At 36.7% G+C, this 22,534-nt stretch overlaps 1 protein-coding gene across 3 annotated transcripts in view; it reads left to right on the top strand.

Annotated features, from left to right (window-relative positions):
- Cldn16 (claudin 16) overlaps nucleotides 1-17,718 on the top strand; it is a 113,560-nt gene extending 95,842 nt beyond the window's left edge. For all 3 annotated transcript variants that reach the window (XM_087901802.1, XM_087901804.1, XM_087901805.1), the window contains 4 exons: nucleotides 2,692-2,794; nucleotides 9,725-9,889; nucleotides 12,752-12,943; nucleotides 13,786-17,718. In XM_087901802.1, the coding sequence (XP_087757928.1) occupies nucleotides 2,692-2,794; nucleotides 9,725-9,889; nucleotides 12,752-12,943; nucleotides 13,786-13,919 (594 nt within the window). In that variant the 3' untranslated portion in view covers nucleotides 13,920-17,718. The remainder of the gene's footprint in view (nucleotides 1-2,691; nucleotides 2,795-9,724; nucleotides 9,890-12,751; nucleotides 12,944-13,785) is intronic.
- Nucleotides 17,719-22,534: the final 4,816 nt, after the last annotated feature.

Genomic DNA, 22,534 nt, shown 5'->3' with positions numbered 1-22,534 from the left:
ATTTGTGGACATATGATAAGGACACCATTATTCATTAGTTCAGAATCATTCTGTACAGTCCAATGTGACATCTTATTTATAGGCCTTTAGTTCAGCTATATCTGCAATCAGGGCCATAATCATAGTTATGGTTGAATCTTTCAGAAGGCTGCCATTCATTCTACTATATCTAACATATTTTACTGTCATCGTTTTCAATGAAACTCAATATAGCCACTGCTTAATTCATGGTGTTAGAAATTCACTAACATTCATTTCATTTGCACTAATAATTTATACTATGGATTAGTAATTTTTAATACTTTTTTAAGTTTGATTTTTAAATATTTACTTTTTTATATATATGAATACGCTATCTAAATGCATGTCTTATACCAGAAGAAGGCTTCAGATCCCATTGTAGATGGTTGTGAGCCACCACATGTTTGCTGGGAATTGAACTCAGTACCTCTGGAGGAGCAGCCAGTGCTCTTAACCCTTGAGGCATCTCTCTAGCTCCTGATTTTTAATACTTTTAACTACCTTGTCATTATTTCCCTTGTATGGGTGAGGAAATTGAAATTCAAAACAGGGAAGATTTTGCCCAAGGTTACAGCACAGCTATGAAAAGTGTCAGTTTGTACTTAAAGCTTATGTTCATAGACGCGTATATGTACATATCTTTCTTTAGAAACCGTTGTGTCAGGTTGTTCAAGACGGATTTTCTTCATTAGAACCCTTGACCTCCGTGTTCTCGAAGTCAGATCGCCGTTCATAAGATCTAGAGCATTGTAGGTACAGCCTGCCAAAGTGGTGATTTGAAGAACGAGAGTCTTGGCATGAGAATCAAGTTAGGTCCATGTTGTGTGAATTCTTTCCACCACCAGTTTGGGAGTACCTGCCTTAGGACACAGCTTCTGTCTGTGGACGTGATCTCTTATCAAAAAGAGGAGGGGTCTCGCTGGCTGTCTTGCTCTGGCTTGGCTTGGCATGGTCAGAGACTCAAGTGGGGAGGGGAGTTGGCGTAGGCTAACAAAAACAAATCAGTTTTTTATACCTCTGTGAGGTCACACATAAGGACCACTTCACCAAAGGCTGTCTTCAACACTCAAGTACCAAGTACTGGATGCCTTAGCTTTGAAATCGTATACCACAAGCAAGGCTTGGAATTACACACACCTGCGGTTCAGTTGCAGTCTGTCTCCTGTATTACTGTTGACTGAATTGTTACAGTATTTTTCCTTCCCTGTCCCTCCATGTCCTTATTGGTAAATATTTCATTAATGCTCTCTAAGAAACAAATGAAGTGATAATATACTTCAACAGTAGATCCTTCAAAGAATGAACTCAATATGATTGTTAATCACTGCCAATTATAAATATTCTACACAAAAAGCAATAACGAGAGTATCAGCAGAGTTTTGTCGAGGCCCACGCAGAACACGGCAAGAGTTTCAGAGTGCTCATGTTACTGCGTCACTATGCTCATGTCATTGTCATTTTTTTTTTCTTTTGGAAAATGTTTTTCTGTCCTTTCCCTTCCCACGGTTACCATTTCAACACCCCTCCCTTTGTTATTTATTCTTTGGGGATGGGGTTTAAAATGTGACTTTCCACAGTAACTCTCAACGTTTTCTAGGCTAGCTTCTGATTTTCAAGGTAATAGGATATGTTATTGAGTCTGACGAAGCAATCATATTGTCTCTGCTCCATGTTCATGAGCTCTGTCAAGAATACTTGAAGCTGCTGTCTGCTGAGATGCTTACCATTGTTTTGGTTAAAGTTTATGATGACTTCTAGTCCACCAATAAAGGATTAGAGTGTGAGGGCACTGGGACTCCTTTGCTCTAAGTGGACATTATCATCCGCAGGCCAATTCTAAGTAAAAGCGGTGTCCAGCTGTCAAATTATATTAGATTACTTCTCAGTTCCTTTATATTCATGTCATAGCTTAAACATTTGTAATATGTCAGTATAACAGCCAGGAAGATGATCAGGGATTCTCAGTTCATTTATTGTTGCCTTAATCATTTATTGGTTTTCTTTGCTAATTTTAAATTTATGAACCTCATATAAAACAGCATCTTTCTTCATGAAAGTCAATGCCTGTAATGAAGATGAATTAATGTGCATTACTGATAGACTTGAGACATTAACATTACCATCTATTGTTTTATAGATTTATTTATGAGTAAATGTTAGGACATGGAAGTGAAATGGATTGTCTTTAGGTTAAAGCAGGACTCAAAGACAGAAGAATACATTTAGTTCTGGTTTTAGTTCTTTCATCCATAATTTATTTCTCCACAAGCCCCCTCTAATCAGGAGGTAAATTAATTTCTTGTCCCAGAAAGCCTTTAATTGTCTAATTGTCATTGTTTAAGGGAAACTTTTCTAACATGCATTTATTTTATATAAATAGATTTCTTTTATTTTTTAGAAAAGATTTCTTGGTTTAACAGTTCTAGCTGTCCTACAACTAGCTCTTGTAGACCAGGATGTCCTTGAATTCACAGAAATCCGCCTATCTCTGCCTCCTGAGTGCTGGGATTAAAGTCACGTGCCACTACCACCCAGTAATAAATAGAACTCTAATCGTGCCTTTAAGCACTGTACTTGTCTAGCAAATGTGATAACTGAGCTTCCATTAGACCAAGAGGAAATGAAGTTGGCTTCATGTTGTTTTACACAATGTTTTTTTCTCACCTCCAGGTGAGCACAAAATGCCGAGGCCTCTGGTGGGAGTGTGTCACAAATGCTTTTGATGGGATTCGCACCTGTGATGAGTATGACTCAATCTATGCAGAACATTCCTGTATGTATACTATATATCTTCTTGTTTGCCAGGAAGGAATGCTGAGCTCAAATTTTTATTTGGTTTTGCTTACTGTTGTATGGTATCAATGCTCCAATTTGAAATATTGACAATTAGTAATGGGTGTCATTTTTGAAATGTGAATTGAAATGTTTATCATATTTCACCTTTCCCCTTGAGTTTGTAAAACCCTTTATGGTGAAAATGTTGTCTGAACTATGTAACAAGGGACCTGGCACAATGCCTAAGATACAGTAGGCTTACAGTAAATATTTTAATAATTGAAACTTTTCCTTTGGGTGTTGTGAATTTTATGATTAGAATTGACAATCTAGATGAATAGCATTCATAGATATGTTTCAACTATGACTTAGCTTAAGTAGAACTTTTATTGGGTTTTCTTTTCTCAATTGAAGATTTGCTAAGATAGAGTATGAGATGCAGAGAGACAGCATCAAAGACAGACAGAGGATATGGAATTGGTACACAAGAACACCAGTACATGAGAGGATCATCACCCTCTATGTTGGAGTCACTTCTCTCATCTTACTTTCTTTTAACTCTAAATCCTACCTCAATATTTGCAAGGCCCTGTTTACATAAATAAAGCAATCTTTTAAATTAACAATCCATTGTTGATGTTCTCAATCCTTCTTCAAGGTAGTAACTTATTTACTTAGGACTCTGAACCTTGTCAAGAAATTCCAGACCCAAGACTAAAGAACAGTGCAATTAGTGTCTTTCAGAGCCAATGATGGGTGGTAGTGCCCCATGAAAAGATGAATGAAAAGTGGGTCTTGTGTATGCTATTTTATCCCAGATATTTATTTCAATGCAGGATAAAACACTTAAGCAGGACAATTTTCAAAAAAATCTTCATCAGTATTTTGGGAGTCAGGTGTCAGAAATATTTTTGCCATAATTTGTAAGGCCATTTTATTACATTTTTGTTTAGAAAAGTCTTAAGACTTTCCCATTTTCCCCCCTATATTCAGCTAGTTCTATCTACACAGACAGACAGACAGACACACAAATACACATGCATACACACACAGAAAAATAACCAACATGATTTGATAACTAGAAGCTTAGACTTTCAGCCTATTCCAGAAATGCAATGCATAGACAAAGCCAACAAGACAAACATATTTATTTATTTTCTTAATTGTTTATCATCCTATTTATTTATTTTCTTCTTCTTTACTATAAGCTTATGTTGGTGGGTGGATGGGTGGGGGAATGAACATGCCACGATGCAGTTATTAAGGTAAGAGAGTTAGTTTATTCCTTCATTCTGGGTTTCAGGGTTTCAACTAGGATCTTCAGGGTAGGAAACAAACCCATTTATTAAGACTTCTGCCAAAACAGGCCCAAGGCAGCAACCCCTAAAGGGCCCGGCCTGAGCTAGCGACTTTTGCTGGAGCAGGTCAGAGGCAATGACCTACACAGGAGCCTATGTACAAGGGAGTCACCACTGATGAAGCAGGTCCAAGCCAGAGACCTCACTGTAGCAGGTTCGAGCCAGTGACCTCTGCCAAAGCAGAACCAAGGGAGTGAGTTCAGCAGCAGCAGCCCCAAGCAAGTGACCCCCATGGTAACAAGCACAAATGAACCCTGAGATTGCAGAGCAAACTCCTGGGAGCACCGAGATACCTCTGGGAACATCAAGTGACCTCCAGGGAAACTGCAATTATGGCCCTGACTGTACCATGAGAAGCCATCATTCGAGCCTTGGATCCACCTGGAAGATTGATTACTAGACACACAGCCCAAAATACACCAATCAAAGGAAAAGATAGGTAGACAAGAAAAGAACACATTCAACACCATAAAGAGTAATGTGACACCAATAAAAACTAGTGTCCCTACAACAGCAAGACATAAACAACCAAATATTGATGAAGCAGATGAAAATGACCTAAAAAGTAACTTTAGGAGAATGTTTGAGGCCCTTAAAGAGGAAATGAAAAATTCCCTCAAAGAAGCAGAGAAAAATACAAACAAAAAATTGGAAATCAACAAACTCCTTAAAGAAACCAAGAAAAAGCAATAAAACAGATGAAGGAAACTATTCAAGACTTGAAAACCAAAATAGAGACAATAAAGAAAACACAAGCCAAGGGAATTATAGAAATGGAAATTATGAGAAAATGATCAGGAACTGCAAATGCAAGCATAAACCACAGAATACAAGAGATGGAAGAAAGAATCTCAAGCACTAAAAATACAATAGAGGAAATAAACTCATTGGTCAAAAAAACATTAAATCTAACAAAAGCTTAACACAAAATATCCAGAAAATATGGGACACCATGAAAGAATAAACCTAAGACTAATAAAGATGGTAGAAGTCCAGCTCAAAAGCACAGAAAATATATTCAACAAAATCAGAGAAGAAAACTTTCCCAACCTAAAGAAAGATATGCATATGATGATACAAGAAGCTTACAGAACATCAAATAGACTAAATCAAAAAAGAAAGTCCCCGTGTCTTATAATAATCAAAACATTAAACATACAGAATAAAGAAGGAATATTAAGAGCTATAAAAGAAAAGGGCCAAGTAACATATAAAGGCAGACCTATCAGAATTACACCTGACTTCTTGATGGAAGCAGTGAAAGCCAGAAGGTCCTGGTCAAGTGTTATGCAGACGTTAAGTGGCTATGGATACCAGTCCAGACTACTATACCCAGCAAAACTTTCAATCACCATAGAAGGACAAAACAAGATATTTCATGACAGAACCAGATTTAATTAATACCTAGCCATAAACCCAGTCCTACACAAAGTGCTAGAAGGAAAGCTCCAACCCAAGGAAGTTGGCTACATTCACAAAAACACAGACAATAGGTGATCTCACAACAGCAAATCCCCAAGAAGGGAAAAACACACACAATAACATCACCAACAACGAAAACTAAAATAACAGGAACTAACAATTATAGGTCATTAAAATCCCTTAATAAAAATGGACTCAACTCACCTATAAAATGACATAGGTTAACATATTGAATAATGATGGAGTAAGCCACAAAACAAAGCAATCCCATGCAAACTCAGAATTAAAAATAATAAAAGGGTTATTTATTTAATAGGAAAAACTTACAGATCACCGTCCTAGACAACAGCCTCCTGCAGGATCAGGAAAAGCGTCTGATAGCCAGAAGCGGAATCCGAAGCAAGAGAGAGCGAGAGGGCTGCCACCACTTATTTTTAAAGCTAAAGATACCATACCCCAGTGGGCTGGTATCTCAAAGGCTATTGGTTGAAAGAGCAAAAGTAGCTCCCGCAGCACCTCCCCCTTTTGTTTAAATAAGACAGTTCTAAACCTACTATAAAATTATGTACAATAAGAACAAATATCCTATTCTAACTATCCTAAATCTTATATAATAAATAACTTGGCCAAGTGATGAGAGGAAAGTAGCTACATTTATCTAGTCTTCAACCCCATCGAAGATCTGAGAAGGGAAATAATGTTACCTTAGTCGTTAGGAAATGCAATAAAACAACTTCCAAAATATGCAACAAATCACAGAGACAACTGGCTACCTGGGCAATCACCCAAAGTCATGTCTGCAGCGCTGACACAACCAACTTTGGCTAAGGCCTACAATAACTGACAGATTATTTTTAAAGGCAAGAAATATTTCAAAACTGTCTTACCCTGTCTTGGCAAGATTTGACAGTTCTTCTTATCCATTTTCAGATACTATGTATTTTGTCAGTAGTTGAGGTATGGGCAGTTCCTTGCCCAGAGGCCGATTTTGCCAAGAAGACAAGCTCCAAGTGGAGTGTCTTTGGTGTTCAACAATCTCCCAGTAATAGATGGATGCTGCCAGGAGCGATTGTATCTCACTATCACAGAACTCTAAATTAGCTTAAATGCCATTTTCTATAGCTCTTTGAAGAGATTGAAGATTATTTATACAGAGTATAATCTATATATATCTAAAGAACCTGATTAGTCTAAGTATAAATTTGACAGACATAGATGACTGTTGATCTACAATTTCTAATACCTATCTAACTTAAAAACTAAGAGAATAAACAACTGTGCAATAAATGAGGACAATGACCTCCAAATGTTAACAATGTATATCATTACATAAACAATATATAAGTATCTTAGTCAGAGGTAGAAATGTATCAATACACAAACAATATATAAGTATCTTAATCAGAGGTAGAAATGTACACTGCAATATGGTAGCTATAAAGCATGGGACTCTTAATCTCAGGGTTGTGGATTCGGGCCCCACGTTGGGCGCCAAACTGATGGAGTAAGTCACAAAACAAAGTAATCCCACACAAACTCAGAATTAAGATTAATAAAAGGGTTATTTATTTAAAAGGAAAAACTTACAGATCACCATCCTAGACAACAGCCTCCTGAAGTATCAGGAAAAGCATCTGATAGCCAGAAGAAAAATCTGAAGCAAGAGAGAGCGAGAGGGCTGCTGCCACTTATTTTTAAAGCAAAAGATACCACACCCCAGTGGGCTGGTATCTCAAAGGCTATTGGTTGAAGGAGCAAAAGTAGCTCCCACAGTAGAATATGAAAAAAAAATCAATCCTTCTGCCAAATACAAGAAAGACACCTCAACCTCAAAGACAGACATTGCCTCAGAATAAAGAACTGAGAAAAAGTTTTCCAATTAAATGGACCTAATAAACAAACTGGTGCAGCTATCCTAATATCTAACAAAATAGACTTCAAGTGAAAATCAATCAAAAGAGACAAAGAAGGACATTTCGTACAGGAAAATCCATCAAGAGGAAGTCTCAATCCTGAACATCTATGCCCCAAATACAAGGGCACCCTCATATGTAAAAGAAACACTTCTAAATCTTAAATCACACATTAAACCCCACACACAAATAGTGGGAGACTTCAACACCCCACTCTCACCACTAGACAGGTCTGTCAGACAGCAAACTAACAGAAATAAGGGAACTAACAGATGCTATGACTCAAATAGACTTAACAAACGTCTATAGAACATTCCATTCAAACATAAAAGAATATATCATCTTCTTAGCCCCTCATGGAACCTTCTCAAAAATTGACCACATACTAGGTAACAAAACAAACCTCAAAGATACAAAAAACTGAAACAACCCCATGTATCTTATCAGATCACCATAGCTTAAAATTGGAATTCAAGAGAAACACTAATTTCAGAAAGCCCACAAACAAATGGAAATTAAACAATGCTCACCTGAATCACCAATGGGTTAGGAAAGAAAGGAAGAAATTAAAGACTTCCTAAAATTCAATGAAAATTACCACACAATATACCCAAATTTATGGAACACAATGAAAGCAGTGTTAAGAGGAAAGTTCATAGCACTACATAAAGAAGAAAACTCCCACACTAGTGAGTTAACAGAACACCTGAAAACTCTGGTGTAGCAGGAGACTGCTTGTTTGTTCCCAGTTGCCCAGACTCCTGAAATAAAACTCAGAAACTATATTAATTAAATCACTGCTTGGCCAATCACTTAAGCATATTGCTAGCTATCTCTTATATCTGGAATTAATACATTTTCATTATCTTATATTTTACCATGAGGTTTGTGGTCTACTGACAAGGTTCTAATGCATCTGTCCCTGGTAGCGACTATATGGCATCTCTCTGACCCTGCCAGAACTAAACCTCCGCCAAATGCAATTTTTCTATAGCTAACCTGAACATTTTGCTTGCACATCTATCCTCCTGGAACCAGACTGACCATGGGCTCAAGTCCTAGAGTTTCACAGAGACTCTATGTATGGAACAGAAAATGGGAGAGGGTTTAGAGAAAGAGGAAACCTGGGCCCATGTAGATGTGGAAGAAGTCAGAATATCCCATCCTAATGCCGTTAATGGCCTTGCATGAGCCAAAGTTTTCTCATTAGTTGGAGAGCCACTTAAATATGCCACAGATCAAGAAGGTGTGTCGAAATAAAGGACAATAAAGCAACGTAGCTGATAAAACTTAGACTTCTCTTAATCTTTCTTTTAGTTTTGAGGCAGGGAAGCTGAGGTAACAGGGACTTGAGGAAGCTGGTCCCATTGCATTCATAGTTGGAATGCAGAGAAGGCTAAACACTTGTCGGTTCACTTCATTCCTATGTAGCCCATGACCCAAGCCCAGGAAATGGTGCTGCACACTTTTTGGATAGATTTTTTTTCCATCTCAATTAACTTCATTGATGAATCCTTTGCAGGCAGGCCTAGAGGCAAAGTCATCCCTCGGAGATGTTTCCGGAGACTTATCTCCTAGGCAGTTCCAGATCCTGTAATGGTGACAGTTGGTAGAAACCATCATCATAATAAAAGGACACATATAGGGTATATTTACTTCCTGATAATGTTGGAGGAATTTTTTTTGCTTTGATTTATTTATTTTTTTCTTGTGCAGGAGCATCATATACATCTTAAACTTTTGGACAGGGAAAATTGGCTGTATTTCCACAAAAAATAAGCTAGAATTTTATCTCCTCAATGGGAAAAATATTTAAAGATAAGAAGTTCTAAGATTTTAATGAAAATAAAATATAATTAGTATAAAGTAAAAGAAATGAATGTATTCATCTTTCCTGTGATCCAGGAAACATAGCAGTAGTTCATACACTATTGGGGTGTAATTTCCTTTGTTTTTAGAATTTAGAATGAAACACGAGTTCTCCTGGATGCTAGCACAGTGTTCTGTCTCTGAGCCATATCCCTGTCCCTTCTTATGTAGAAGTCTGTGGAACTGCAGTTGCTTAATGGCAGTTTTGAATTTCTGGAGAAATGATGGCACTCATACTGAAGCTTATATAAACACCAGTTCTGAAATCTATGTGTGGCCTTACGTTGTGTCTAACCTTGCATTCTGTGATGTTCTTGTGGGAGTTATGTCTCCTCTTTTCTCCGCTGTGACTCCATGCTCTCCCAGTGAAGTTGGTGGTAACCCGAGCACTGATGATTACAGCGAACATTCTTGCTGGCTTTGGATTTATCACCCTGCTCCTGGGTCTTGACTGTGTGAAGTTCCTACCTGATGAGCCACACATTAAAGTCCGCCTCTGCTTTGTTTCCGGGACCACATTACTGATTGCAGGTACTGGCTTCGTTTGTTATATTTGGAGACTGTGAGTCCCTGATCGTTCCTGAGTTGTGTTACCAGAATTTATCATTTCTCCTCATTTACGGACCTCTATCCATAACCTGCCTCCTCACAGTGGACAGCTCTTATATATACCAGTGAATTCATTTAATAAGCTTAACATTGTATAAATTTGGTCTAGAAAATTTTTCGAAGATGTCACTAGAGACTTTTGTCTTTTATAAAACAATAAAACAAACATTCAAGTTACTGAGGAAAATCTGTGTAGGTATTACAGAAGATATAGTCAAATTAGGTGGTCTGAGATAACTAAGCATTGCAAGCATTTTATAGAATTAGTCTGCCGTACACAGATTTTTAAAGCATGCGTTCTGTTTTGAAGTTTGAGAAGAGGTATTTTGAATTTAGTTGGTAAATGTAACAATATTGTAGAAAGTGATGGTAGCTTATACCTTTTTCTAATGGTTATGTGTTTTAATTGCTTGGATGAGCACTTAGAATTATAAACAGAAAAAATGTTTAAAATAAATATTACCAACCCTCCAGGAGGGAAGATATGTTTTTTCCACAGGGTAAATATTTTTCAAAACATCCTTTCCGCATATTGCTTTTCTCTCACTTGTCACCTTTGTCTTTTAGACCTGACTTTTGATACACAATTTGTACCTAAGATAGTGAAACCCCTGTCCTAGCACATAAAGTCAGTCTCTTGTCAGAGGGGATAATCTGTGGGCTTTAGACAAAATGGAAAAAGAATGTAATTTCTTGGCCCATTTTGACATGAAGTGGAATATGGCACATCTATTACTAGAAAGGAAAGTCATGTTTTTTTTTTTGACATAGGATTTGTTTGTTTCCTCCCTGTCCTTAGCACACTGAATTGAACAGTACTGGATACAGTTTACATGTGGGTATTAACTGCACATCTTGGATAGCCCAGTTTACATGTGCATGTTGATTATATCTGGGATACGTCAGCTTACATGTGGATGCTGACTGTATCTGGGATAGTCCAGCTTACATGCGGATGCTGACTGTGTATCTTAGATAGTCCAGTTTACACGTGAGTGTTAACTCTGTATCTGGGATAGCATGAGTCCTAGTTAGGATTGCTATTGTTATGCTGAAACACCATGACCAAAAGCAAATAGGGGAGAAAAGCATTTATTTGGCTTAACTTTCATATCATAGTCCATTACTGAAGGAATTCATATCAGGGACTCAAACAAGACAGAAACCTGGAGACAGGAGATGATGCAGAGGCCATGGAGGGATGTTTCTTACTGGCTTGTTCTTGGCTTTCTTTCCAGCTTTCTTTTTTTTTTATAGAACTCAGAAGCACCAGCCCATGGAGGGCACCAGCCACAATGGGCTGGTCTCTCCCCCATCAATAACTAATTAAGAAAATACCTCACTGCCAGATATGATGGAGGAGTTTCCTCACGTTCTCAATTTCAGAAGAACCTAGCTTTATAAGGTTGACATAAAACTATGCAGCACAGCAAGGTGCTGTGATTGACAGCACAGATGATGTGAGTGTTGACTGTGTATCTGGGACAGCACAGCTCACATGAGTGTTGTCTGTGCATCTGTGACTGCACAGTTTACATGTGTGTGTTAACTGTGTGCCTGAGACAGCATGATTACAGGTGTATGTTGGCTGTGTATCTGAGACATCATAGTTTGCATGCAAGTGTTGATTATGTATCCAGAAGAGCTTCAGACAAGGGTTTTAGAAACACAGAATTTTTTTAACGGCATATACTTCCCATTGAAAATTAACATAGAAGGCCTAGGGTATGGTTGTGCACACCTTTAATCCTAGCTCTCAGAGGCAGGTGGATCTCTATGAGTCTGAAGCCAGTCTAATCTACATAGTGAATTCCAGGACAGTGGGGGCTGTGTAGAGAAATTCTGTCTCAAAAGAAAAAAATTAGCATAGAATGAAAACATGTTTTATGCTCTTTGTGTTTCTGTGTTTCCTGTTTTCAAATTTTGTTTTAAATATTTTCTTTTATGAAATAATCCTGAGCCACATAAGGCTTTTTTTTTCAGGGACAAGTCATATATATGATGGAAGTCTCATAAAAATATACTGGAACTAATAATTTATTTTGCCTAGCAGTGCAGTAGCTGTCATGTCATCTCAGCATAAGGCATTACTCATTCAGTTGTGGCAGTGTTGGCACTGATGAACATACACGACTATCACACATGGTATTTGGTGATAATGTACAGTATGTTACCAGACAGTATATCTAATTGATTTTTACCATTTTTTAGAGTGCACTCCTTCCACTTTAAAAATAAAAAAGCACGCTTTCTGTAAAGCATTGCACCATGTGACAGCAGACCCCTCCCACTCACGGATGCCGCATCTGTTCCCTTCACTGTTCTCTCTTGATATGGACCTCAGTTTCAAATTGTTTTGTTCACTGTAGCTTCGGAAGCAATGAGCTGTGATATTTTGGTATGAGTGCAAGTGTTTGTGGGCACATGCACCCGCCATGTAGCTCAGGTGTACAGCATGCCACCACACAAATTTCTCTGCTAAGTGATACATGACTGTAGAAAAATAACTTTGGAAAAATGGGAAACTTCTAAAAAAAAGTTGTGACAAGCATTTAGAGTTTCACAAACAGATGAGGATTGTGCTCTTTTATTTCAGCATTCTGTTCTGTGAGAAGAAATGATGAAGGGCAATGATCGAAGCTGTCCACACTTCCATTGTCCATGAAGCACGTATTCGTGCTAACACTTTAGATGACACCATGCATTTTGAACAATAAGCAGGTCCTTGTGACTTAAATTCGGAGAATGCTCTGTATTATTCCTGACCCACCTCATTTCTTTCAGGTGCCCCCGGAATTGTTGGTTCTGTGTGGTATGCTGTGGATGTCTATGTCGAACGTTCCTCTCTAATTATCCACAATATATTTCTTGGGATCCAGTATAAATTTGGCTGGTCCTGCTGGCTTGGCATGGCTGGGTCTTTGGGTTGCTTTTTGGCTGGAGGTCTCCTCACCTGCTGTTTGTATCTCTTTAAAGGTAAGGACAAAGCAGAGTAAGAACTCCTCCATTGTGGTCATCTTTCCCAATCCGAAGAAAACACCTCTCATCAGACCAAATGGCTCTGATACCCTTCACAGTTTCAACTGTTCAAAGACAATTCAATTGTAGTATTCAAGGTTTATTTCCCAGGAGTAGATGCTAGTGACCAAGGAAACCCAGAGCTGCAACTCTATCCAGTATTTAAACATGCTCTAGTAGTCTATGTACCGTGGTCATTGTTACATATCTAGCTTCTCTAAATCAACGAGGTTAATGTTTATGGTTAAATGGAGAGCTTGACTAAGCGTCAATCAATATTTTTTTGTAGGAATCTAATGTATGATTTTAGTTTTCTAAAGAAAATAACCTAAAATGCCAAGATGTCTTCATCATAAAACAACAACAAAAAATATTCAGCCACATTTTCAATCTAAAGTTAAGCTTCAGTTTGAAATACTGAGAACTTGATTCTTGGATGATTTCAACTGAGACTCGTGTGTGTGTGTGTGTGTGTGTGTGTGTGTGTGTGTGTGTGAGAGAGAGAGAGAGAGAGAGAGAGAGAGAGAGAGAAAGAGAGAATATGCATGTGTATAACTGTATGCATATGTATATGAGTCTTTGTGTGTTTGAGTGTGTATGTATGTGTGTGCATGCATATGAGTGTGGAGTGTGTACGTATCTGTGTCTGTGTGGTGTGTGCACAATGCATGTGTTTATCTGTGCAGGTGTGTTCTAGTCTGTTTTGGAGAAAAATATAAAAAAAGACCAGATATTTTTATTTTTGAAAGTTAAATGGACCATATTTATTTCATTTCTCTGCATTTATCTCTTTTAAACAGATGTTGAACCTGAGAGGAGCTATTCTTATGCCATGAGGAGGCGCTATTCCACGGCAGGTACTTCCATGGTGAGGTCCTACATGGCCCCTCGGACAGAGACAGCCAAAATGTATGCTGTAGACACCAGGGTGTAAAATCGGCCAAATGTCAATCTGTGTTTCTACGTTGTTTAATTAATCAATCAATGTATTTAAATTAAGAAAAAACAAATGATCAATTTTGGAGCATTTATTTACATCTCAAATTCAATGTATTATTTGTTGGTTCAATCAAAATATTTCTAATTTTGCTGTCACATCTTTTATAAATCTTGTGACTGTTCCCCCACAGTCTCTGTGTATTTTGAGTTAAGGCTGATAGAATGTAGAAATACGTTTCAGGTGTCTTTACTGCCTTTGGAGATTATGGCAGGGTGATATTAAAGTGAAATGATGCTTCAGAAACACAAAGCAATTTAAAACAGGTCCAAAGTTCTAATTTTGAAAGGATCGAGGAGCTCTTAGCTCTCCCCGACTCAAAGCACAATTTTTATATTCTCAGGGAATTTGTCAGTAACTTGAAACAAGGCTATTGCTCTAAATTTAAACTTGTATATCAGAATCTACCATATTCAAATATTATTCAAATGGAAACAGAAAAATACCAGCCTCATGTCCCAGACTCCAGTGGGAGCTGCAGATGGGAACTTCCCTCTCACATTCGAAATGTCAATGGCAAAGGCTGAATTAATGTTGGAGTCAAGGGGAATGTCTTCCCAAGAACGCAAGAGATCAAAGGATAATTTTCACATCACCCCAAATCTGCCTATGCATGGTCAAATTATGTTTTGCTGTATAATGACTTGACCAGGGAGTTCCTCCAAAATGGATTGAACACTCGAAATGTACAACATTAGAATTCACCAGCTAAGAACTCACTCATCAGCCGACTCAGAGTGGAGCAAATACAAATGGATTCTATTATTCTAGAGTTGAACTCAAATCTACAGAAGAAATGTGTGAGGTTTGTTTTTAGGAAGACAAAAAAAAAAAAGATAACATAAGCACTTAAAGGAGCCAGTGCAGACTCTTAATGAGATACATGCGTGTTTCAAACATATTCACTCTTTTAAATCATAAAGTCCTTTAAAAAGCTAGAAAATTTAATATCAGATTTTTGGGGTTTTTTTTCCAGTTCAAACAGACAACATAAATACTCGTATACTACCCTATAAAAAAGCACCAAACAAACTAAAATTTATTTCTTTGGGAAAAGAGAAAGGAAGTTATTAATTTCTGGATTCCCCCAAACAAGTGCTTCTAACTTAGGAAATTAAGAGTAATATGAAAATGAAATGTCAGAACACTACTGTGACAAATTTATGGGGATATCACAAAATGTCTTCTTAATTCTGGCTTCTGGAACAATTATAATTTAATCTTACCTCTAAGAACAGTTGGATTCACCTATCTTGTTCACGGATTTCTTTATTGGTGTGGTGGACACATAAAATCCTATAGATCATACCTAGTCATCACGTGGATATTATTCTATGCATTTCAAAACCTTTTATACATTTTTCTCTGCTTGTTTTAATTTTGAGTGTTAGTTGGGAGTGTTTGAGTACATGCCTGTGTGTACACGTGTACAGGTGTGTTCAGAGGCCAGAGGAAGATGTCAGTTGTAAAAGTGTCCTGTCTCAAAAATCAAAAAAAAAAAAAAGTGTTAATTCTTTCCTTGACACAATCAAACGGGAAGAGAGTCCCAAAGAGAGACAGTGTAGGTCAGGTTCACCTATGGGTGTGTCTGTTGAGGGTTCTGACCCTTCCCTCCAGCCATTACCCTCTTGGTTCCTGGGGTAACGACTATCCTGTTTCAAATGCAGTAGATTAGTTTTATCAGTTTTTAAATAATTGTCTGTTTATCACTCCTATCCAATTTCTTTCCTTCAGTATCATAGTGAAGTTTATGATACATCTGCCTGGTTGCATGTCGCTATGTAGCTTATGTAGTTAAGGCTGTTAATTTTGTTACTGTAACATTACTGGATGAACATTCTCGTGAACTCCATTTTAGCAGTGATAGACATTTGATTTGTTTCCAATATTTTCCTATTATAAATGAGGTTGCCATGAGTACTCCTGAATGTGGTTTGTCAATCATCTGCATCATGTTTCTTGTAAACCTGACAATGAGGTTGCTCTATCAGAGGTATATGTATGCTCATTGTGGTGGATGACATAGTCTTCTAAAGTGCTGGTACCAACTTCAGCCTCACAGTTGTGTGGGAATTCCAGGTGCTACACATCTGTATGAACACTGGTGTTCTCTGTTCCTATAGCCAATCTAGTGTTACAATGAACAGTAACATACACTGGCATTGAAAAGCAAAAATTAAAATTACATTTAATTTTATTCTCCCTAGTGGATAGTAGACTATTGTATGCTTTGTAAGTTTTTTAATATTCATTCAGTTATAAGTTTTCCTACTGTATTTCTTGTTTCCTGTTTTTTTCTTATTGATTATTAGGTATTTATCATTTTTTTTACACTAGGCCATATTCAGAGATATAAAACACAAATGAAATGCAGCATTTTCTTTAACTCTATGAATGGTGTTTTTGACTGAAATTATTTATAACACATTGCAGTTCTTTATATTTCCTTGGCAGCTATTATTTTTTTGTATTTGATAAATATTTAGACATTTTGGGGACCTACTCCTCCACTTTTTTATGTTTTATATATCTGAATAATCATTTACATTTAATTTTATTCAAACTGTAACAGTATGCAAAAATCTGTAAGTCTCAAGTTCATTAAATGATAATTTTAATACACCCAACATACTATATAATTAGGTTTGAGATTTAGAAACAATAATAGCATAAAACTCATGACTTATATAAATTCTGAAAATTACTCTGTAACATGGTTAACAACTGACTCAAATTTGAAAATCATGTTAGGTAGTTGAGAGAAGATAATACATACAATTTTATTGTGTTATAGAACTGCACAGTTTTCTTCTTATATTCTGTCTTTAATTATAGAATCATGAGTTTTAAATTTTTAAATAATCTGAATGCAATGTAATGATAATATAGTGCAATTAAATGTATTATTTAAAAAGCTGAATGCAAGAACAAAATACAAATGTATCTACATAGTTATGTTATTTATTGATATTAATATGAAATAATATGAAAGATAGTTTCTTCAGTGTCCAAGGTTAATTTTTCTTAACCTAGGTTGCATTAGAGAAATGCTTCCTACATGTTAGGGTTGGCATTTTATTCTGTTTAAAAGCACAAGCAGTTTTTTGATTTTTTTAAATATCATCATCATCATCATATTATTATTATTATCAATGGAAAAGGAGGCATGCCGTAGCACATGTATGAAAGTCAGAGGTCAATGTCATGGAGTCAGCTTTTTACTTTCATTTTTATATGGGTTCTTAGGATCAAATTCATGTTGTCATGCTTGTGTGGTAAGTGCTTTACCCACCAAGTCACCTAGCCATTCCTGTATTTTTTAATACAGTAGAAATATTCACCATTTATTCCTTTTAGCACTAAAATTTATTTTATGCTTGATTTCAGGATGAGAGTATTTTAATAAACTTATTTAAAGAATAAAATGAGTGGTTCTATTGTCTTTTAGATATTTATGGCCCCTATAAACTTATATATTTGAATGTTTAATCATCAGGGAGTAGCACTACTTTAGAAGGATTAGGAGGTGTGGTCTTGTTGGAGGTAGGCTTTGAGGTTTCAAACGTGCATACTAGGCCTAGTGTTGCTTGTTCTCTTGGCCTGTGGATCAGAATATAGTTCTCAGCTACTGTTCAAGGGCCATGAGTGCCACCATGCTCCCATTATGTTTCCAGCAATTTGAAAATGGGCTAACTGAAATGTAAGCAAGCTCCAAATAAATCTTTTCTTGTTATGAGACTTGCCTCTGTCATGATCTGTCTCTCTTTGCAGCAATAAAATGGTGACAAAGACAGGTTCCAAAGGAGAGAGTGTAATTTTTTTTTAAAAAAAACACATAAACTTTCAGCTTAAAAATAGAAAAATAAGAAAACATAAATATATAAAAAAGAAGGTACAGTTACTCTAAAATTTTTTCTAATAGAAAATGTCAAAGGTGGGAAGATATTCTACAGTTACTAAGTTTATGAAGTAGACTACATCATAATATCTATGATAATTATATAGAGCATCTTCATTTCACTCTTACTTTGGAAAAGATGTGATCACAGAAAAAGGGACAAGCACCACAGGGAGTCTTAACATTCTCTTCATAAATAAATAAACAAATAAATAAATTTTCACAAACACTTATGAATAATGATAGTCAGAAGCTCAACTTTTTCTGCCAAACATAAGAGAAAAAAATTAAAGTTGGAAAAATTTGTCTTAATAATTTAGAATTGTAAAACAATATCAATACAGTAATAGACAGAAGTTTGGTATCATTTTATTTAATGCACTGATTTTATAAAGGTACTATTACATATTTTTGCACTAGGATAAAATAATATACAGAATTTTAAAACCAGTAGTAGCATATACAATATTGCTATATAAAAAAATGCATCATAAAAAATAAATTAAAAAGTTACATCATTCTATAGGCTTGAAGGCAGATATATTGTGATCAATGTGTACAAAGCAGTATCTCTCATTCCTTCCAAAATAGGAAAATTGAGGTTAGGATATTTATGTTAAAAACTTCAATATCTCTACTGGAATACAGTCTAGAATAAGTGCCTGCATCATCCATGTACCAATGTCTTCTTAAGTCAGGCTTTACCATCAAGGATGAATCAATGATTTCTTAATGAAACTCCTCACTACATCATATCCTTTCCTTTATTTTTTAATCTTCTTCCAAATCAATTCTTTTATCTTTTTTTATTTTGTTTCTTTATCTTAATATTCTTTATAGTCTTTAGAAAATCATCCTAGTCTTCCAGGAGGAGATTTTGCTGCTACAAGAATGTTACAGTGAATGTAAGTTTTAATACATTCTCTCTCTTTATAGCAGGAAATATGGGTTCACACACTATTACATTTTTTATATTTTCCACTTGAGTATGTCTTTCTGAAGATGGAAACATTCATATGTTGTCTTATTCAGTGTTCTTTTCTGTGAAGATACGTGATGACCATGCCAATTCTTACAAAAGAAAGCATTTAACTTTCTTTAGTTCAGAGGTTTGGTACATTATCCTCATGGCAGAATGCAGGGCAACACACAGGAAGACATGTTAGCTGAGAGTTCTATATCTGGATGTGAAGGCAGCAGGTAGGGAGAGTGAGATACTGGACCTGGCTTGGGTTTCTAAAACCTCAAATCCCACCCCAGTGACACACCTTTTCCAACACAGCCACAACTACTCCAGCAGGACGACTCGCCCCAATCCTTCCAAATAACGTCACTCCCTATGACTGTGGACCATTTCCTTTCCTAACCCTTCTTTCTTTCTTTCTTTCTTTCTTTCTTTCTTTCTTTCTGGTGAGAAAAGGAGGAAGGCATGGGGAGAGGGAGAGAAAGCGTGAAGAGCAAGCATGAAGTTGGGTGAGAAGAGGATGGGGAGAATGTGGGAGGGACTTGGAGAAGAAAAACTGCTGTGAGATAATGCTCTTGTACACTATAAGGATTTGTCACTGATGTTAGCTTAATAAAATGTTGATTGGCCAATAGCCAGTCAGGGAGTATAGGTGGGACAACCAGACTAGGAGAATTCTGGGAAGAGAAAAGGCAGAGATGCAGTCATCATCAGAGAAAGCAGAGGAGGCAAGATGAGAATGCCTTACTGAGAAAAGGTACAAATCCACATGGCTAAACATATCCAAGAATTATGGGTTAATTTAAGTTGTAAGAGCAAGTTAATAATAAGCCTGAGCTAATAGACCAAACAGTTTATAATTAATATAAACCTCGGTGTGTTTTTTGGGACTGAATACCTGGAGGGATAGAAACTTCCATCAACAGGAAACATGACCAAAATATATTGTATAAAAATTAATACTAAAAATGATGTGGAAGCTAAAAATATACACTATCATTGGGGAATAAAAATAAAAGAGCTAAGATCCAAATATAGACTTGCCACATGGAGACAATAGTTTACTATTTGCTGCTCTGAGGTGATTCCTTTAATCTTCACAATAAAATAAAATTATAATAAAATTACAACAAATGCATATCTTATATATTTACACATCTACCATTAATAACCTGTCATCTATCAATCTATCTATCAATATCTCTAATCTATGTGTAACACGAGGGGGTCTGCTTATTTGTGTTTATGTCCTGCCCAGTTCCCTAAGCCAGCTTGTTGGGGTTTTCTGTCCTGCCCGGCCTCCCAGCTGTTTAGTCCCAGAGAAAAAAATCACACATAGATCTCCGTAAGTTATAAAGCTCATTGGCCCATTAGGTCAGGCTTCTTACTGGCTAACTCTCACATCTTGATTAACCCATTTTTCTGATCTATGTTAGCCATATGGCTCAGTACCTTTTTCAGTGGGGCAGCTCACATCCTGCTGCTTAGGTGGTCTGGGTAGGAGTGGGGTAATCAACTTCCTCCTCCCCAGAATTCTCCTGCTCTCCTTGCATCATTTCCACTTCCTGTCTAGCTTTCCTGCCTACACCTCCTGCCTGGCCAATCAGCGTTTATTTAAAACATGATTGGCAGAATATAGACAATTCTCCCACACCATCTATGTATCTATCTTTGTCTATCAATCATCTAACTGAACTATCTACCTACCTATGTATCGTCCATCTGTCATCTAGTATAAACAAAGTGAAAGTCTTAGACATTTAGACTTGCTGTCATGTCAGCACACAGTATCCAGATTTACCTTGATCTGCAACCATGAATTATTAACCTAGTGTATTTGAAGATGACTATTCCTTCCTTTTAGCAGATTAACAAAGTATTACTTTCAACTGTGTACTCTCCTTAGAGCAACAAAAACTGCCATTCTAGAGATATCTAGTTTTGATGCTAGAGAGTTTGGCACACTATTCCTAACCCAGTTCACATCATATTGCATTAGTATATTTTGTTATCCATTACTGATGACAATCACCATACAGCATGCAGTTGTCCATTAATTGTTACTAATGAATTCCTGGACTTTCTCAGATTTCACCTCTTAAGATCTTTCAAGGGAGCACATTAACAAGAGACCTGAATGTAGGAAGCAATCAGTCAGTGTTCATTAAGACTTTCAATCTTATAAATTTATCTGGATATGCATGCTCCTTTTACTACCCAGTGAAGGAAGAAACCAAATTATCAGTAGGTAAATAAATATTAATTATAAGAGAGATAAAATTCTATACATTTGCTCTTTTATTTTTATTAAAAATTTCCACCTCCTCCCACTTCCCTTCCCTCCCCTCCCCCCACTCCTCCTCCCACTAATTCTCCAGGCCCAAGAGCAGTCAGGGTTCCCTACCCTATGGGAAGTCCAAGGTCCTCCCCGTTCCCCCCCAGGTCCAGGAAGGTGAGCATCTTTACAAATGGTGCTGGCATAACTGAATGTCAACCTGTAGAAGAATGAAAGTAGATCTATTTCTATCACCACGCACAAAACTCAAGTACAAATGGATTAAAGACCTCAATATTAATCTGACCACACTGAATCTGATAGAAGAGAAAGTGGGAAGTAGTCTACAACACCTGGGCACAGGAGACCTCTTCCTACATACATTTGCTTTTTATAGCCCCTAAATAGATTTTTCAGAGTAAGACGTTCCTAACAAATAGTAAAATACAATCAAGGAACCTGTAGGCATTCATGAACTCAATAATTCTGAAAGGTGTGACTCTTTATCTTGATATTCCAAAAGCTGACACCTTCACTGATGGGTCATGATTCTGTTAAAAGTCATCATGGCCACGGAAGTAATGGAGGGAATGGAGGGAGGTGGCAAGAGCTATGTTCCAAACACACAAATATACAATACTATGGGTTTATCACAAAACTAGCCCATTTTGTAAAGGAACACTATTTGTATTACATTTTTCTTAGAATTGCAGTTAGTGAATTGTCATTAAAAATGATACTCTTTTACCAGAATGTAACATTGAAAATTTAAAAAATGCTGTATGTGGAGTTATTTTGTATACAATCACAGAGCAAAATTAATTTCGAAGTGAAAGTTTCTTTTGTAACGTATATTCTATTTCCTTTCTTTGTTCTTATCTAAAAAATGAAATCTCTACCAAGAATAGGGTTTTGTAGCAACACACTTTTCATTGTTTCCTTTGCTCTTATGCAATTCCAAAGGATTCCACATTTTGCTTTAATGTGATATTCAAGGTGAGTTTCATTTCACAGTCTACACAGATGCTATCCAGACTGAACAGGCCTCTATTTCATTTCTGTGAAAAGTATTGAATTTTAAAGTTTGCCTTTGACAAAAAAAAAAAGTTGTGCTTCTAACACAATGAAATAAGCATGAAGCTACAAAACAAAAAATATGGAGGACATGTGGTCGAGTAAAGGAGGAATGGGAAGACCCATAATGTCATGCTGTGCTTACTGGGCATCACATGGGCAGCATACACTGTGGTGAGTCAGGCAGGGCTGGAAGTACGAAGCCTGGCCTCTGAAGATGATGATTTTTGAATGTTCTACCTTCTTGATTGACAGTCACTTTCAGATTGATATTATTCAATGTATCAAATACCTCTTACCAAATTTGAGTCTCATTATCATTCCATTCTTTGCAAATTCTA

The sequence above is a fragment of the Myodes glareolus genome, chromosome 2, assembly GCF_982192425.1.
Source record: "Myodes glareolus chromosome 2, mMyoGla1.1, whole genome shotgun sequence".
Taxonomy (NCBI): Eukaryota; Metazoa; Chordata; class Mammalia; order Rodentia; family Cricetidae; genus Myodes; species Myodes glareolus.
Note: the sequence above shows the minus strand (reverse complement) of the source record. Positions and strands in the feature narration are given on the sequence as shown.